Source organism: Rhineura floridana, chromosome 3, assembly GCF_030035675.1.
Source record: "Rhineura floridana isolate rRhiFlo1 chromosome 3, rRhiFlo1.hap2, whole genome shotgun sequence".
In the NCBI taxonomy this organism is placed as follows: Eukaryota; Metazoa; Chordata; class Lepidosauria; order Squamata; family Rhineuridae; genus Rhineura; species Rhineura floridana.
The window spans coordinates 94,921,034-94,940,275 of NC_084482.1; the positions used below are offsets into that span (position 1 = coordinate 94,921,034).

Here is a 19,242-nt window from a genome sequence, read left to right on the forward strand (position 1 = left end):
AATAGAAGAATAAAAATACTGTAAAAACAGGGTAGGACTGAGGGAAGAAAACATATTATCCCTGCAGACTGATCCACAAAAGAGGGCTGACCCTTTGCTATCTAAGCAAAGGCTTTGAATGAGCCATATATAAATCTCCAATTTGTTCCTGTGGTATACTTTTCTTGTAATGATCACTTGTTACTTTCTGTTCTTTTAAATAATCGCAAACTGCTGTGGCATTTTGTTTGTGTGTGCCTGTGTTTTGCCATTATAAATAGTCTAAGAGCAATCCTTTCTTCTGTCTCCAAATGCTCTCACCCTTTTGTCCACAGAGGATCCACAGCTGCCAAACAAATACCTAACTGGTCACAGTTTCAGTGAGAGCACACACATAAAACCATCCCATTCTTCTCAATGCCAGGGGGAGAAAGAGTCAAACCAAGTACACTTCAAATTCCAACCAAATTTCTCTCACTCAATTTTTCTAATAATAGATAAAGTGGAACTTCCATATTGTATTATGCCTCTTAATATATAATATAATAAACATGGGAAGCTGCCTTACACTGGTTCATACCACTGGTCTCTCTAGCTTAGTATTTACACTAGTGGTCCCCAAATTTTTTTCCATGAACCACTTGAAAACGACTGAGGGTCTTGTGGACAACTTAACTATTTCTCTGCCTTTTCCTTCCCTTAATCACAGTTTTGTGTTTTTTCTCCCCCAACCTCATAATGCTGACGATCTCATGCACATTTACCCAGAAGTAAGCCCCACCAAGATCAATGATAGATGCGCATAGGACTGCAGCCTTAGAAGCTTGATCCTGTGCACCTTTACTCAAAAGTAAGCATCAGGGTATACACACACACACACGTTTTCCTAGTATTACACTTTGTTTATCTAGCTGCCCAGTTATGCTGAGTTTGTACTTCACCTCTGTCCAAAAACTCCAATCCAGTAAATCAAAGACCTGAATTTAGTTTTTTTTAAAAACTTTTCTATTTGAGGATTAGTACTAAGGTACCACCTGGTTCTAATAATTTTTTAAGAACTAAACTATAGCATTAGTGGATTGCCCCCTTTTAAAAAAGCAAGTTGCATCTTCTCTTATTTTTGATCCGAAATTAAATTTATTCTAGTTTTTTCTACTATCTCTGGCCGATTTGAAGAGAAAATGAGAAAAGGTGTTTTATTAGCCAAAAGCCTGAAAAAAGTTCAAACTCATGAAGGCTGCTAGTTGAGGCAAGCCCAAAACTAACTGCCATTTCACAATGAAGTAAATAATGACCCTTAATTCCTTGCCTCCTTTAGCGTTGCTCTAGGTGTGGCTGAGCAAGGCAGGGAATTTTAACAAACACAACAAAGGAAACACACCTTGGCATATACCACTAACTCTTATTCTTTTTTTTTTTTCAATAATTTTTATTCAGATTTTCATAAAACATACAAGACAAAATCATAAAACATTCAAAGACAAAAAACAAAATCAAAAATAGTTAAACAAAAAGAAAAAAAGAAAAAAAAACAAAAATAAAAAATAAAGAGTAAAATATTGACTTCCCATTTGTCAAAGATCAAATCAGTTATAAGTCTATAATATATAACAATCCTGTCTCTTAAGTCATATTATAAAATCACTTTCCTCCAGTAGTTATCTTACTTAATCATCAAATCTCATAAACATTACTTTATTCTTTCCACAAAAAGTCAAAGAGAGGTTTCAATTCTTTAAGAAATATATCTATCAATTTTTTTTTCCAGATAAGCATATCGATTAATCCATCTCATTACTAATTATGATAATCTTATTGTCATAACCATAGTCAAAATAAACATTTCAATTAATCCATCACATCAGAATCTGTTAGGTTCAATAATTTCAGTAGCCATTGTTCTATTATCTCTATTAGTTCCATTTTCCATCTTCCATCTTCAGTAGTCTTGTTAAGTCCAGTAATTTCAATATCCAATCTTCCATTATCAGTATTCCATAATAATCTTGCTGTCAAAGCCATAGTCATATAGTAAGAGTCTGATGGGAATTACCTCTATCCCAAATATTTTCTTGCCATCCATTCTGAATAGGTTGCTGAAATACTGCTGTAAAATCATATCTCTGTTCTTTTTTTCAAAATACACTGGGTCATCTCTTAAAAGTTTTTCCATTGTCACATGGCTGCAGTTAATTCCATAGATTTTCTCTATATTGGGCTCCATCACATCATTCCAGTCCAGAAGATTATCCATGCCATTGATAACTTTATCTCTAGAATCTTCATTCATTTCTTCAGAGATAACATTGAGTTCCAAACAATAGATTTTATTTCTAAAGTCCATAGATTCCAAATCTTGTTCCTGTTCCACGTTGGTTCCAATCTCCGGGATCTCCTCTCTCACAGGGACCCCTATTCCAGTCTCCAGGGTCTCCTCTCTCACAGGGACCCCTGTTCCAATCTCCGGGGTCTCCTCTCTCACAGGGACCCCTTCCAGGGTCACCTCTCTCACAGGGACCCTTATATCTTTAATCTCCTGCTTCATTTTACTCAATTCAATTTTCATTATCTCAATCTCATCCATTATTTTCTGAAACATAGTTATTTCCAGATTTTCAGCCACTTTCTTAATTGCCATTTTAAAAGAAAAATATAGGAAAACCACTTCTTATTTCAGCAACAATTGGGTTAATTCTCCAAACTTGGTGACATCACAGTATAAACAGAGCAGACAGCCTTATCTCTCCAATAGTTAAGTAAACAAAATGCAGTTCCCAGGATCGAAACAATTAATGGCAATCGTCAAGAAACAGATTCGTCAAAATAAAATAGACCAAAAAGAGAGTAGTCTCAAAACAGTATAATATTTTTCAAAATAAAAATCTGGAATAGAAATCCCTCTTCTGTGTATATCTTTAGAATGCAAATCCAGGACAGCTTTTTGCAACAAAAACAGAGATAAGCTATTAATTAGTGCGTAGCAGAGAGAAGTTATGGCTCCCCAGTGAGATGTCAAAAACTGATCAATCTGGCAAATCTCTTTTAAACAGCAACAATTTAAGTCAAGTAAAAGAAAAATATAGAAAGAAGGGTGCTTGCCTGTTAGTGCGTTCTCTCTTAGAAGATAAGATGAACGTTCGCTTTAACAGATAGAGCTTGCTGTTGAAAATCCGTCCCACCTTCGTCGGCTGGACCTCGTCCCATAAATTAATGAGATCTGGTCGTCCCAACAAAAATAGGCTTTGAGGTTAATCTCTTCGTTTCTCCCTACCCGGGAGAAGTTTAATCAGTCAAAAAAAAAAGAAAAAACTGACTGATATATCTGAATAAGCTTCTTTTGAGGCAGGAGCCCGTCTCAAAAGCAGGCACAGGCTAAGTCACCCTTCCCGGAAGTCCACCACTAACTCTTATTCTTAAGAGACAAATGTGGCCTTACGGTTCGGCAGGAGCAAGAGTTCTAAAATGATGCAAATGTGTAACTTGGCACCTGACCTGTCTGCCAGATGCCAACCCAAAAACACACTTCTATTTGCCCATCAATGAGTCCTGGCTAGAAAAAACACTTCTTCAACATTTACTGTCTTCACCGGTAAACTAATCAACAATTGTTTGCAGCTCTTAAAGTTAGAATCCTCTATCTGTTTTGCACACTGAACTCTACTGGCACCCTGCCACTGTATGAATCATTCGAGGTCCAGTACTCTCTAGACTTAGGATTATACAGCCACGAGAGTGGCTGTATACTATAGCCAGCGTGGATTTTTCACATTCCGCAATGTTAAATGGAAAATACCCCCATGCCATTCTGATGCTTCCCATAAGCTTATTTCAAAACAAAACATTACAAAACTTATAGTTCTGAACTCAGAAATGCTTGCTTAACAACCCTCTCAATTTTCATGGCAATACACAAAACAGTCAGAGAGAATCATAGAATCAAAGAGTTGGAAGGGGCCTTGTAGGCCATTGAGTCCAACCCCCTGCTCACAGCAGGAAATCCACAGCTACAGCATCTCCTGCAGATAGCTGTCCAGCCTCTGCTTGAAGACATCCAGCTAAGGGGATCCCACCACCTCCCTAGGCAGTCGGTTCCATTGCCGAACTGCCCTTACTGTCAAGAAGTTCCTTCTAATGTCCAATCTGAATCTACGCTCCTGCAACTTAAAACCATTAGACCTAGTCCTACCCTCTGGGGCAGCAGAGAACAAATCTGTACCCTCCTCTATGTGACAGCCCTTCAGGTACTTAAAGAGTGCAATTGAGAGTTCAAAGTCTAAAAAGAGAGAAAAAAAACCAGAGCCTTTCTGGACTTTTTCTCTGAGAGTTTTAATAAGCTGTTGAAATTCATTACAAATCAGCCATATTCACAGAGTACCTGTAATCCTAATACTGACCTTGCCCCATACTCTGACCTTCATCTTCTACAGTTTAAAAGTTTAAAAAATGCCTGGCTGATTTTTAATTAATTTAATAACTTCTGGCTGGACCCCTATGTTAATGAGGGACATGCTCAGTAAGATCCAACTGTCAGAATTCTAAAAGTCAGACTCGCAGCTGCTGGGCTTGCCTAATCAAGGGGTCACACCCACACCAGACTTTCATTTCACTTGAGACAGTCATGGCTTCCCTCAGAGAATCCTGGGAAGTGTAGTTTGTGAAGGGTGCTGAGAGGAGACTCCTGTCCCACTGAGTGAGCTCCAGCGGCCAGACTGGTTTAACAGTCAGCCACTCTGACTGAAAGTCTGTGAGGGGAACAGGGCATCTCCTAGCAACTCTCAGCACCCTTCACTAACTACATTTCCCAGGATTCTTTGAGAGAAGCCATGACTATCCAAAGTGAAATAAAGGCCTGGTGTGGATGTGGCCAGGGAAAGCTCTGGTTTAAATTTGTGTGGAAGGCTACATGTGCCTGATGTAGAATAAAAACGTGGGGGAAAGCCTGAAAAAGAATAATACTGTTCACAATGTTTTTCTTTTGGAAAGGAAAGGGGCTTCCCTTCTGCCCAGTGCTCACCCACCCAATCTCCTCCCCCTCCCCTCCCTGCCCCTTTCCTGGGTCAGTGTTGGACTATGACCTGGGAGACCAGGGTTCGAATCCCCACACAGCCATGAAGCTCACTGGGTGACCTTGGACCAGTCACTGCCTCTCAGCCTCAGAGGAAGGCAATGGTGAAACAATCTCTGAATACCGTTTACCATGAAAAACGTTTTCAAAGGGTCGCCATAAGTTGGGATCGACTTGAAGGCAGTCCATTTCCATTTTCAAATATGATTGCATAGAAATAAATCCCATTGAACTCAAAAAGAATGCAAATGATCAAACCCTGCCTCCCTTCTCCTCCCTTCTATCCCTTCCCCCTCCCTCCCCATCCCCATCCCCTTCCAATCCCCTCCTTCCCCTTCCCCTCCTCTTCCTCCTCCCCATGGTCACTTTTACCTATCTTAAGCATGATTGCACGGAAGTAAATACCATTGAACTCTGTAAGCATGCAAATGATCAAACCTGCCCTCCCCTCCCCCTTCCTTTGCTCCCCTCCAATGCGCTCCTTCCCCTTCCCACTCCCCCCCCATGGTCAGTTTTTCCTATCCTAACCAAGATTGCATAGGAGTAAATCCCATTGACCTGAATAAGCATGCAAATGATCAGACCTGCTTTTCCCCTCCTTCCCCTCTCCTCTTCCTTCCTCCTCCCCTCCCCTCTTCCTTCTTCCTCCTCCACTGCCCACTCCAGCCCTCCCTCCCTCCCTCTCCCCCCCCCCCGGTCAGTGTTACCTATCCTAAGCATGATTGCACGGGAGTAAATCGCACTGAATTCAATAAACATGCAAACGATCAAATCTGTCCTCTACCCCTTCCCCTCCTGCCTGCTCCGCTCCCAGTCCTCCCCTCTGCCTTTCCTCCCCTTCCTCCTCCTCCTCCCCTCCCCATCCTGTGGTCAGTTTCACCTATCCTAAGCATGATTGCAGGGGAGTATATCCCACTGAACTCAATAAGCATGCAAATGATCCATCCATTCTCAGCAAACTTGCACAGGATCCCATTTCTTACCTCCCGGATTAAAAAGCAGGGAAATTCACTAATAAGCAAAAAAACCTTGCGGTTTAATAACGTACCTATAGCCCACAGATATTTCTACCAAACTTTAAAAAGCAGGGAAATTGGGCAGCTATAGTGAATGCACCAGGGGAGCAGGAGACCTGAACTCCTCTCTGTGATATTGGACTGCCCTACAAATTGGTCAAAATGCAAACACCATTTGGGTTGGTCTTTCACAGTCCAATCCACTTCCTGTGTAGCTTGGAAGAATTTGGTAACATGTGCCTCTGAGCATATGGTGAGTGGTGGCAACACCTGCGCTCAGCCCAAATAATAGAAAGAAGACATGTGCTGTGCTGATCTTGTTTTAGTCGGGAGGAAGCAACATTATTAAGACAGTTGATATAGTTCAGATGTCACTTTGAATATGTCTGATTTCCTTTGCAATTTTAGTGAAGTTTCCTATAGGAAATTATTTTCTATTTTTCTATTTCTGTGAATATGTGAAGCAAAAGCAACACTTTGCAAAATTTATACTAAAAAAAATTCCAAACATAATTGTGGAGTAATGGCACTGACTTCTGCAGAACAGTCTCCAGTGGACCTCAGGAATGTCTCAATTTGCACAAGACAAAACAGTGGGAGGTGAAATATATTCTAGCAAAATGCTAGGTGTGCTCTATGTTTTTAATTGACCATGCCCACCTTGCCTTAAATGAAGTGGTTTAAACATAGCAGGCTGAAAACATACATCCTCTTTTTTCCAACAGCTAGAGTCATTGCTGAAGTAGCAACATATTAGAATCAGTCTGATTTTACATCAAACTGCAGTTTCAGATTCAACTGTTAATGCACCCAAAATAGAAACAGAACATAACCTCCAATTTGAAACACAAAAAAATTGCTGTATTCACCATCAAATGACACTGACCAATAAAAAGGCTTTGAAATTAATAAAAATAGATTTGACACAGATTTCTAGGATGAATAATGAGGGAAATAAAAATGTCTAGTTTAGATTCTCTGTAGAAACATTAGTAACACAGGAAAGCAAAGTAAGAAGAACACTAACAAACATACAAAAACCTCTAGATTGGATTACTGTAATGCTCTCTACGTAGGGTTACCTTTGAAAACGATTCGGAAATTTCAGCTAGTGCAGAATGCTGCGGCCAGAGTTCTTACTGGGACGAAGAAATTCGACCACATAACACCTATTCTGGCCCAACTGCACTGGCTTCCAATATGTTTCCGGGCCAGATTCAAAGTGTTGGTCCTTACCTATAAAGCCCTTAACGGCACTGGACCGCAATATCTGATGGAACGCTTCTCCTGCTATGTTCCTACCCGTTCACTCCGCTTGACGTCTAAGGCCCTTCTCCGGGTCCCAACCCATACAGAGGCCTGGAGAACAGTAACAAGATCTAGGGCCTTTTCCTCTTCGCCCAGGCATTTTAAAAATTTTAAATTTAAATTGAAAATTTTTAATTATGTTTTATTGTGTTTTTGTATTTTAACCTGTTTTATCATGCTGTACACCGCCCTGGGAGCTTATTGCTATAGGGCGGTCTAAAAATGTAATAAAATAAATAAAAATAAATAAATAAATGGAATGCCCTCCCAGATGAGATACGCCTGGCGCCTTCTCTGTCATCTTTTTGGCGCCAGGTAAAAACCCACCTCTTCACCCAGGCATTTTAAAGTATTTAAGCTTTTAATCTTATTTTTTTAGTTTTCTTTCACTTTGTTTATATAATGTTTATATTGTCTGCGCAATACACACTTGCTGTATTTTAAATATTGTGGTTTTATCATGTTGTACACCGCCCTGGGAGCTGCTAGCTATAGGGCGGTTTAGAAATGCAACTAAATAAATAAATAAATAAATAAATAAAAATATAATTCTCTATCTTTGGAGATGGCAGGTGTTGCCACCACTCACCATATGCTCAGAGGCACGTTACCAAATTCTTCCAAGCTACACAGCAAGTGGATTGGACTGTGAAAGACCAACCCAAATGATGTTTGCATTTTGACCAATTTGTAGGGCAGTCCAATATCTCAGAGAGGAGTTCAGGTCTCCTGCTCCCCTGGTGCATTCACTATAGCTGCCCAATTTCCCTGCTTTTTAAAGTTTGATAGAAATAGCTGTGGGCTATAGGTACATCCTTAAACTGCAAGGTTTTTTTGCCTATTAGAGAATATCCATTTAATTTTTCACACAGGCCTCTCATTTGCTCCCTAAGTCCACCCCTAACAACTATGTGGTAGAAAACCTGAACTATCTGACTTCTGGTTGCTTTGGGTAACCACCTAATGTTTTGGAAACTCCTCCCTCTGCCAGCCAAGGCTCATCTTTTGTCTGATGTAACCTCTCCCCTCAAGAAGTTTTGAAAGTGTTTATCCCTAAGAGACCATATCAGTGAGCCCGTTCAGTCTGCTCCAGCCACTTCAGGGCAGGCTGCTTAACCCCCAGCTAACTTTCTCTCTTCAACCTTATTCCCTTTCCTGCCTGTATTGCTGGGTTTTTTTCCCCCTGATCAGCCAAAAACTTAAGGGGACATGAAGTTGCCTTTTTCAATTAACAGCATTTCCCTACCTTTTACCATTTGGGGAGGATTCTAGGAACCCAGGACATGTGCTTGAGTGTTAAGTGGTCCCATGTGAGTTTCAAGGGCCAATTATACCTTCCATCTATCCCCCCACCTGTGTCATAACCTTACTGAAATCCATCTCCTCCTCGCTTTGGAACAGATAACCATTAGCATTTCATCCCTTCTCTCCATCTCCTCAATGTACCAGATCGTGCAGTACTTTCTGCCTTCATGTGGTTCAAATCCCTGCTATTTGCATTTGAGTTTATCCCATTGCATCTAGGCCTCCACACTGTAGCCTGCTGGATCCTTACGCAACCCTTCACAATTCCTTATACAGCAACAGAAAGATTCCCCATCACCCTCCATCAAAGAAACAAGCAAGTGTTTGCAGTTGGTCCAAGCAGGGTGGTGTTCATGACGTCTATGCCTACATTTTGCTCTTAATAATCTTTTTTTTGCTTTCTGGTTTTGCCAGTTTTATCCAAATCGCCATTTTACTCTCCATACCATTTTGATGCTTTGTAACAATAAACCATTACTGTTTTAACCAAACTGGGATTCAAGAGATCTATGAACAATTGCCTTTGATAACCGAAGTGCAGTGCAAAATCCCTGTGGGTGTGTTGTGTGACTATGGTTCCAAGCCCTTAAAAATACCTTGTTTCCATGATGGCATGTGTTTAAATGCGAGTTTGCATGCAACATGCGATCAGACACATGTAAACTTGGTAACACTATATTGAATATGTGCCAAGCAGCCATCTCCACCTTTTAAGCCAGCTACCTAAGATGGCTCTAGAATTGCCATTCAAGCCCAGCTGGCATACCTTCAAATACTATAACACATTTTGTATCCTCATGCCTGCCTTGAAATGGACTGCCTTCAAGACGATTCCGACTTATGGCGACTCTATGAATAGGGTTTTCATGGTAAGCGTTATTCAGAGGTGGTTTACCATTGCCTTCCTCTAAGGCTGAGAGGCAGTGACTGGTCCAAGGTCACTCAGTGAGCTTTGTGGCTGTGTGGGGATTTGAACCCTGGTCTCTCAGGTTGTAGTCCAGCACCTTAACCGCTACACCACACTGGCTCTCCATGCCTGCCTTAAACTTGTATAATTGGAGAGCCACTAATCTCCAGAACAACAGTTTAGATCTGGGATTACAGTGTTGTGAACTCCCAAGTACTAAGTCATCCTTCCTCCAGATCCTATTTCCCACTTCCTCCACGGCTTGTTCTCCATCAGCCTCTGTATGGTGAAGTCACATCATAGGCGCATTTAACTTAAGCGAATTCAACTATATGTGCTCAGAAAAAAAATTAAATAGTGCAGGTGATTCTGCCCACCATTCTATTCAATGAGCATATGCCATTGAGTGAGCATGAGATAGATGTGAATCTGCTCTGCCCTCAGTCAGTCTCAGTTCCCACGTGCCTCTCATAGTGTGAGCATCTTGCTGCGCTGAGTGTGATTCTAGTGTTAAAGATAAGTATTTTTTATACTGTACTTTATGGCCGATTTAAGGGATTTTCAAGAGTAGTTTTGACTATACGTGATTTTTGTCTTGCGTACTGACTTTAGAAAGAACCCCCCCACGTGTCAAATGCAACTCTACTGTATATACCTAAGTTTGTTTCCAATGGTATTGCTCAGCTGATGGGATGGCTTCCATGGGGAGGGAAAATTTTTTCACTGCATTCCCACTGCAGTTCCCGCACCTCAACCTCCACCCCCAATTTGCTCTGGAGGGTCCACCAACTCCTAGATTCCAGTAATATTGCATTGCAGAAAAATTAAGCATCACTTATGCAATGTTCTCAGTTATTGGGTCAACTGCACTATTTTAAAAGTGCCATTTTAAATCAGAAATCTTACTTGGTATAGGAATTCTAACAGGTGGTGGTGGCCGAGGATGTACGTGTGGGCCTGGCATTCTCATGCTGTGAGCTGGGCCTTGCGTGGGAGGCATTAGCATTCCAGGAGGAGGAAGTCCTGGAGGTGGTGGAGGAAAAGGAATCATGCTTGGCAAAGATACTTCATCTACGACCAGTGGGTCATTTCCATGATCAAATTGACAGAGATCACCAAGTACACAAAATCCTCGCTCTGTAAAACAAAGATATAATCAACTGTTATTAATGGTAGTTTATCCTTATTTGTTTGGCTTCAAATCCAAATGTCATCTACAAAGTCTCATTTATATTGTGTGTCTGGCAACAAGAACAAAATGGTTCTAAACATAATTCAAAAGTGTAACATCTAATAGAGCAACTAGGAGTAGCACTTACCGTCATAATCTCGACAGCGCCTTTTTGGTGGAGCATTTCTGCCAAAAGAATTAGGAGCAGAATGATTGTTGTAGTAATTTGACCAGCTTTCTGTTGTGTTTTCAGGATGGTGAGCAGGTGCAATCACAGTAACGGCACTGGGAATACATTGTGCTCCCGAGGAATACTGTTCAGTAGAGTTAACGGAAGACAAAGACACTGGGTTATATGAGCTCTCCATGTCACTCCTTTCACATTTGAATTTGGCTCGCTCTCTGTGATCTGTAAAAAAATCACAATAATTAGGTAACTTTCTATGTTCTTCCTCAGTACTGAGATTCTCTGACAGCACACACAAAATCTAACACCACAACAAATTCATGCTTGCTCAATTAAAAGAAAGTCTAAGCACTACCTGCTTAACTTTGCAGCAATGTCCGAACAGCATACTCAGGCTGGTTCTTGCAAGACTAAGTGAACGCTCCTACTGCAATGTTCATACTAACTAAACTGATTTCCTTTATAAATTAAAAGTACACTGTTGTTTTACAAGTAATTTCAATTATCAGTTTTTTCCTAAAAGGCTACCTCAACGAAGACATAATTTTTTTTAAAGGGGCAAGGATTTGTTTTAAAATAAAGAGAACCCAACACTTTTTCCCTTCCAAAAGAAACTAGCAGTATAAAGCAGCAGCTTCTACCAACAGGGAAAGTACAACAGAAGGTACTGCTCTACTAGAATACACTTGAGAACAAATTAAAAAAAAATTCCCTTGATTAGGTTACTCTCAGAGCATAGCTTTTAGTCTGCTTTAATGATGTCAGCAACCATTTATTTTGTAACACAATTCTATTTGTTTGCGAAATTTGCCAGAAATCTAGGTGAAAATGTTCATTAAGAAGTGTGAGTTTTCATTAGTTGCCATGAAAATAACATTAGATATTACTTGGCTATAGCAGTTTGATGACTCACCAACATTTCTGTTTGCATCCCATTCTTTGTTTGCATCCTGGTCTTTGCTTCTACCCCTGCTGCGGCTACGACTCCGGCTTAGTCCTCTACTTTTACTGCGACTCTTACTTCTTCCCCTTCGCCAGTCATATTTGTCTCTATATATATCATTCCGGTCGTAATATCTATCATAGTCTCTCCATTTGCCATCATCTCTTTTTCTCTCTCTAGTTCTATATAAAAAAGTCACACACACAAACATATATGAATGAAGAGTGGGCTTTGATTTTCAAAAGCTTGAAATGCTTATAGCATCAAAATGGAACAAAAGCTTTGACAGAGGAAAGTTTGTGTGAAGAACTAAACAAGGTAATCAGTACAAGTGAGGCTAACATCAGAACTGTAAAAAGATCTAGAATTGCATAGATGCATATCAGGCAGGTGTAATAGCCCTAAAGCAAATGCATTCCAAATTCTTTGTATTACTAAAGGATGCTAACATTACATAAAAATCAACAAATCATTTATATTAGCATCGTTGGGGGGGGGGGAAATCCCCACACAGCAACTATTTGTACCCCTGGGCACAAAAGATCCAATATAGTTCTCTACAAGTATATTGCTCCTAATGGATTTGGTAAGAATCTGTAAGACATCCTTAATAATAATACAAAAGGAAAGAACACATACATTACTAAACTTATCACTAAATTTATTACCATGTCTGAACCACCCAAATGACTTTTGTTGATTAGGGGGTCAGCAAGTGTTAAAGAAGAATGCTAACCTTTGTTCATTAGAATCTGAACGATTTTTCTGCGGGCTAGTATATTTCTTCTTTTTGCCCTCTCGTTCTTCAAAAGATTCCTGAAATGTCTAAAGAAAAACAGCAAATAATTACCTCACTCTAAGCCCATCTGTGTGGGGGGAGGGGAGAGAGAGAACCAAACAAAAGAAGCTAAACACCCAATTAACCAAAAAGACAGCAAGGCTTGAGACAAGTCACTGTGTACACATATAAATTTGCCCATGGTGTGAAATGTAATGAAGGGGACCACTACAAAATGGCAACCATAATTTAAAAACTGTTAAATTTAATGCATTTTTTAAAAAATATGTTGAAACTACTACATGTTAGGTTTAGCAGGGATTACATTAATTACTCCCTATCTGAAACCCTGGAGAGCTGCTGCCAGTCAGTGTAGACAATACTGTGCTAGATGGAACAATGGCCTGACTCTGTATAAAGCAACTTCCTACTTTCCTCTAATTGTGGAAGCCATTGAAAACCTAAATAAGTGTGAGGCACTGATGGTAACCCGGATGGGGTACTACTTTAATTTTCAAGACTTACTAGACAAATGCAGCATGAGTGGGTGGGTCACAACTAATCTAAATATTTAATTTGTTGCCTTTTTATTTCCTTAATTGGGGCTCTGGGGACAAGACCATGAAGGCATTGGCCAGTCCCAGATCTGATTGATTTCAGATATCAGGTACCTTCAGATAATTCTTCAAATCATCACAGTATACCTATTTTCATGCAAAAATAAAAAACTACAGATAGTGGGCATGTTGCATTTATTTCATAATGTTATTTTCTGAAAGTTGTTGCCCTCAGTTATGAAAGACTTAAGTTAGCCCTGGAAAAATCTTGAAACACAGACATCACATCTTTATTTCTTACCCTTTAATTCCCCCTCCCCATTTTAAAACAAGTCCAGGTGTGGCATGGTGGGTAAATGTTAAGAGATAGGACTGGTGCAGATGTAACAGACCAATGTTTCTCTGGGATGAAGGCTACTCCCCTGTTGGTAAACCTTTTTTTTAAAATCAAGGCTAGCACTCTAATTCTAATCTAGCAACCGTGCACAACCAAACAAACAAAAAACTGTAACCGATACAGTGCTTCCGCTATTAAGTTTAGGTTTATATTTCAGGCTTATTAAAATTTATACATTGCTTCCCACCAAAAAAGTAGAAAAATGGTTTACAAGTACAACCAAAATAAAAAATACAATAATAAAACCCAGAAAAAAAGTTATTAAAACCAGATTGAACAGTACAACATATCAATGATGCAAACAGAATACCTAGGAAAACGAAAACATTTACCTGATGCTTAAACGATAACTAGTTTGGCACTAGGCAGGCCTCCCTGGGGAGAACATTCCATAAACACGGGCCTACTACAGAGAAGGCCTTTTCTCTCTTCACTGCCCACCAGACCTTCAGAGCAGACATGCAGAAAAGGACTCTAGATGATGATCTCAGGTTCATATGGGGAAAGACAGATTTAAGGCTGGGGTGAGGAACTTTTGGCCATCCAGGTGTTGCTGAACTATGACTCCCGTCAGCCCAAGCAAGCATGGCCAATGGCCAGGGATGAAGGGAGTTGCAGTTTTGCAACATCTGGAGGGCCAAATGTTCCGCACCTCAGCCTTAATGTATAGCGGTGCTTGAGCTAATTACATCTTTAAAGCAGGGATGAGAATCTAGTCCGGGGTGGCCACTCTGTGGCTCTCCAGATGCTGCTGGACTACAGTTCCCATCATCCCTGACCACGAGCTATGTTGGCTGAGACTGATGGGAGCTGTAGTTCAGCAGCATCTGGAGAACCACGGAGTGGCCACCCCGGTCTAGTCCATTTGGCCCACCAGGCCTTCCCATGTGTGTATGTGTGTGTTTTATATATATATATATATAAAACACACCAGTTCTGATCCAACTTATATGTTCACACCTAATTATTCCAGTTAATCTAGCTGCCACGTTCTTCATGAGCTGTAGTTTCTGAACCATCTTCAATGGTGGCCCCATGTACAATACATTACAGTAGTCCAATGTCGAGGTTACTAGATCAGAGACAACTGAAGCCAGGCTATCCCCATCTAGATAGGGTCACAGCTGAAGCTGGTGGAAGGCACTCCATGCCATTTATGCCACCTGTGCCTTCAGTCACAGTCTTGGGTCCAGGAATACCCCCAAACTGCATACCTGCTCCTTCAAGGAGAGTGCAACTCTATCCAAAACACAATACATTCCACTCATCCAGACAGCGGAACCACCAAGCAGCAGCATGTTAGTCTTATTTGGATTGAGCTTCAGTTTGTTGGCTCTCATCCAGCCCATTACTGAGTCCAGGTATTGGCTCAGCATATCCACCACATCTGCTTGAGCTGTAAAAGAGAGGGAGAGTTGCATGTCATCAGCATACTGATGACAACACACTCCCAAAACTCCAGATGACTCCACTCTGCGGTTTCATGCATTTGTTAAACAGCATGTGGGATAAAATCAAACCCTGCACGGTGGCGGCTCCATGGGGCTAAACAACATCCTCTGAGCACTATCTTCTGGAGACAACCATTCAAGTAGGAGCGAAGCCAATGCAAAACAATGTACCCTACTACCAACTCAGATTCTCTAGAAGGATACCATGGTTGATGGTATTAAAACATGCAGAGAGGCTAAGGAGAATCAATATGGGTGCACTCTCCCTGTCCCTCTCCTGACATACAGGCCAACCAAGACAGTCTCAGTGCCAAAGCTGGACCTGAAACCCAATTTAAATGGATCTCGAAAGAAAGCCAGTCTCATCCAAGCGTTCCTCTGAGGTTTTTTGGTTTTCATACGCAGAAAAGCTTCAATCAATGAAAAGAATTCTACATAAGATGTGCAATAGTCTAGCTTTGTAGTCTCAAAGTCATTTGTTTTCATTACATCACAATTTATACTTCCTCAAAATTTCTGTGGATGGACAGCAAGAGTGTGACAGAATATACTGTCTACAGAAAGGACAAAAGCCTATGTTTAAAGAATTGTCTACTCATCTGATAGCAAAGAGAATTCAGAATTTGAAAAAAAAAACACTTCTACCATTACATGATATACATGAATTCAAGATCGGGGTGGAGTGTGACTGTGTGGTATGAGGATATCATGTCTCATTTGACCTTATCTAAGTATAGTAAAATTCTTTACTGTAATATGTTCACCACTTAAATCAGGTCAGCCTGTCTGAGCTACGAACACATTACACTTTAAGGAAAACTGGTTTATTTCTCCCACTGCACACTGTATACTCTAACAAGACTGTGCAATACAATGTACAATCTTAGAACAGCAACCTCTGGTTCTGCAGTTGTAGCAAACTATGTTGGAAGTCAGACTGGCAGAAGTTAAGATAGGTAATAGAATGCAGTTGTACATGAAGTTGTTGACTCTTGTAGAGCAACTATCTGTTCAAATTAAAAAGGTTGCAGAGGTTTGGATAACTGGCTTCAGAATCAACTTTAAAGTCTGGCTGCACTCCCTTAAACGACTAGATTTGGACACTGGGAATGCTCATTGATTTATCTTCACCATTACACAACCTTGGCTTCTGTGGCACGGAGAATCTTTGACTAGCTTAGATTGGTACAGTAACTGCAACCCTTCCTGGATAGATAGGCTTGCCTCAGTTATCCACACCATGGTAACCATGTTTGGATTATGCAATGTACCATATGTAGGGTTGTCTTTCAAAATGGTCCAAAAACTTCAATTAGTAAACTTGCAACCATATTCTGACTAACTGGGAGAGATAAAAACATTACACTAGAGTGTCATCATCTTTGCTATCTTCCAGTCCATTTTCAGGCCCAATTGAAAGTGCTGGTCTTGACCTTCAAGGTCCTTCATGGCCAGGGGACCTGGAGGATTGCATTTTCCAATATGTAACCTGAAATCTTGTTTGGAAGACCAGCACTGGGTGTCTCTGCCAGGTGACTACAGAGAGCATATTATATTTTTGGCAACACGTGAAGACCTTTTTTATTTTTCCAGTACTTTCCAAATCTATTTATTCTCCTATTCTTGTGTTTTAAGCTGCATTATTTTTACTTTCAATTAATTTTAACTTGTTTTATTTTATGTTGCGAGCTGCCTGAAGAACTTTGTTACAGGGTGTCTATAAATGCTGTAAATAAATTTTAAGAATATATTGCAGACAGCTCAAGTTTATCAAGCCATTCATCACCAAGAATAGCTTCACTATGGCAGTGAAAACAAAGGAAGTTTTCACCTTAACTGCCATACATAGTTCTTTACAATTATATGCACAACAATTAACAATGGACCTCCATTATAAAATACACTGAAAACTGCATATCTGCATATATGTGTGTTTGTATATATCACACATACACACGACTAACCAGTTTACTTGCTTCCTTTGGATATTAAAGAAAAACTACACCTTGTTTCTAATAAAAGCTGCAATCCTGTACTCACCTGTCAATAAATCACATTGAACTCAATGGGGCTTACTTCTGAGTAGAAATACAAGGCTCACTGCATAATTGCAGTCCTGTACACACAGGAACAAACATGTACAGGACTGCTCCAAGAATTCAAGCAAGAGACAGAGAAATTAGTATTACCTCTTCTTTGATTTCTTCTTTGCTCTGACCTGTAGGCTTTGACTCTGGCTTTGCTGGTTCATTGGGAGCTAAGTAATCCTTGGTGTACAGGCTCTCAAAGAGTTTATCAACAAAACCTGATGTTTCTTGCAGAGACATAAAGAAAAAAAATCAGTCCATAAGAGACCCTACTCCTTAGTTTTATATTAAACATTCTTTTGATCCAGGACAGGTAGACCCTTGTGACTCAAATTGCTCTGGGTGCATTTTTTCATTTACAAGAGGTCTCCCATGCGACACTGCAAACCTCTTTTAAAATTGTGGAGTGCTTCAAAAGTAATTTCCCATGTGACATGGAAGGCCACCATTCGAAGAAAAATAGTAAAATATTCCACACGGACTACACTCTTGTACTGTGTTGCCCTTTGGCATGCCTAACGTAGCTTTTTGGATCCAAGCCGTATGTACTAAAAATGCATTAACAATCTATTAGTTATTAATTTTGTGTGCAGAGACGGTATAAGTGCTGTTTTGAAGCAAGCACTAGCCTTGCACAGGATTTCAAATTCATGGGTGCCATAATAAAATTTTAGATTCTTTTCCTCTCTGAATCAGAGCTGTGGAGTTGGAGTCGTGGAGTTGGAGTCGTGGAGTTGGAAGCAATTTTGGGTGGAGTCGGAAGAAATGTACCGACTCCGACTTCAAAATAAAATCATAGGAATTTAGGAAAGTTTTCTTGTTCAGAAATTTTAATCAAATAAATATATTTTATGTTCTATCAATCTAGCCTGATGATTCACATGGTGGTGATGAAATGCTTTGTACTACCATTTTACTACATTAAATTTGTTATTACTAGTTAATATACACTTGCCATTTATGAAGGAGTTGGAGTCGGACAGTAGAAAAATAGAGGAGTAGGAGTCGAAGGTTTGGCGTACCGATTCCACAGCCCTGCTCTGAATGATAACATTCTCTAAATATTTACAAACATTCACTTGATATTTGACTAGTCCAACTGAAATGATGGCATTTTAGTCCCCTTAATTTAAATCATATATGATCTGATATAGTATCAAGGATACATATTTACTTTGAACATAAAGGAACAATATTTTACCTTTATAAATACCTGAGTTACACTGCATGATTGCATCTTGGGCAGAAAATATTATTCATTATTTTATTTATATATTATATTTATAAACTGCAGATAACATAGTAATCCCATTTGGTCAGGTCAAGCACAGTTTAACAATCTTATCTGCCCCTCTCGCCATACCAAGGGGTGACCAAACTCTAGTAAGCAAGAGAAGCCTGAGGCTTCCTTCCAATCCTGGAGTTCCAGAGGAGTGGTGAAGATGAACCCTACTTCCTCTCCAGTCCCAGAGTCCATTAGCCTTTGCATCCTTCCTGGAAACTTCAAACCATAGTTTGTGAAGTTGGTCTGTTTTCACCATAGTTAAGATTAACCAGTCTAGGATTCAGACAACTCGCTAAACTGTAATCAATCTAAGGTGAAAGCAGAAGCTTCCAATCTCCTCCTTATGGCTGTTCCCATGATGTTCATAATGTACTTCCTTCAAGTCGATTCCGACTTATGGCGACCCTATGAATAGGGTTTTCATGAGGCTGAGAGGCAGTGACTGGCCCAAGGTCACCCAGTGAGTACTAAACTATTGTTCTTATACCACATATACCATCTTTTTTTGCACGTAAACTTATTAACCAATAGATTGTTCATCCATTTTTGAGAACATATGGTTTTACTTTCTTCCATGGTTTAGCGTTGTATCTAAAAGCAGCCAGTGATGTGTAACTTATATTGCAGCACTTCATGATTAATATTTGTATTGTATAGCTAACAAAATGTGCTATGCTGTCTTAGAGATTAACTGGTTTATGCCACAATAAAAGCAGTTGTGCTCTAGTTATTTCAGAAAATTTTTATTTATTGCTTCCAATAGTTAACATGGATACTCTTTGGACAATTGGCCAATAATTGTGCTT

The 19,242-nt window shown here is 40.0% G+C and overlaps 1 protein-coding gene across 1 annotated transcript in view; it reads right to left on the bottom strand.

The window, feature by feature from the left end:
• The window catches only part of RBM27 (RNA binding motif protein 27), a 63,534-nt gene that overhangs the window by 39,124 nt on the left and 5,168 nt on the right, over positions 1 to 19,242 (bottom strand). The window contains exons 3-7 of the mRNA XM_061616955.1: positions 17,254 to 17,378; positions 12,618 to 12,706; positions 11,852 to 12,063; positions 10,900 to 11,160; positions 10,487 to 10,717 (exon numbers count right to left, since the gene is read on the bottom strand). Coding sequence (XP_061472939.1) covers positions 10,487 to 10,717; positions 10,900 to 11,160; positions 11,852 to 12,063; positions 12,618 to 12,706; positions 17,254 to 17,378 — 918 coding nt within the window. The remainder of the gene's footprint in view (positions 1 to 10,486; positions 10,718 to 10,899; positions 11,161 to 11,851; positions 12,064 to 12,617; positions 12,707 to 17,253; positions 17,379 to 19,242) is intronic.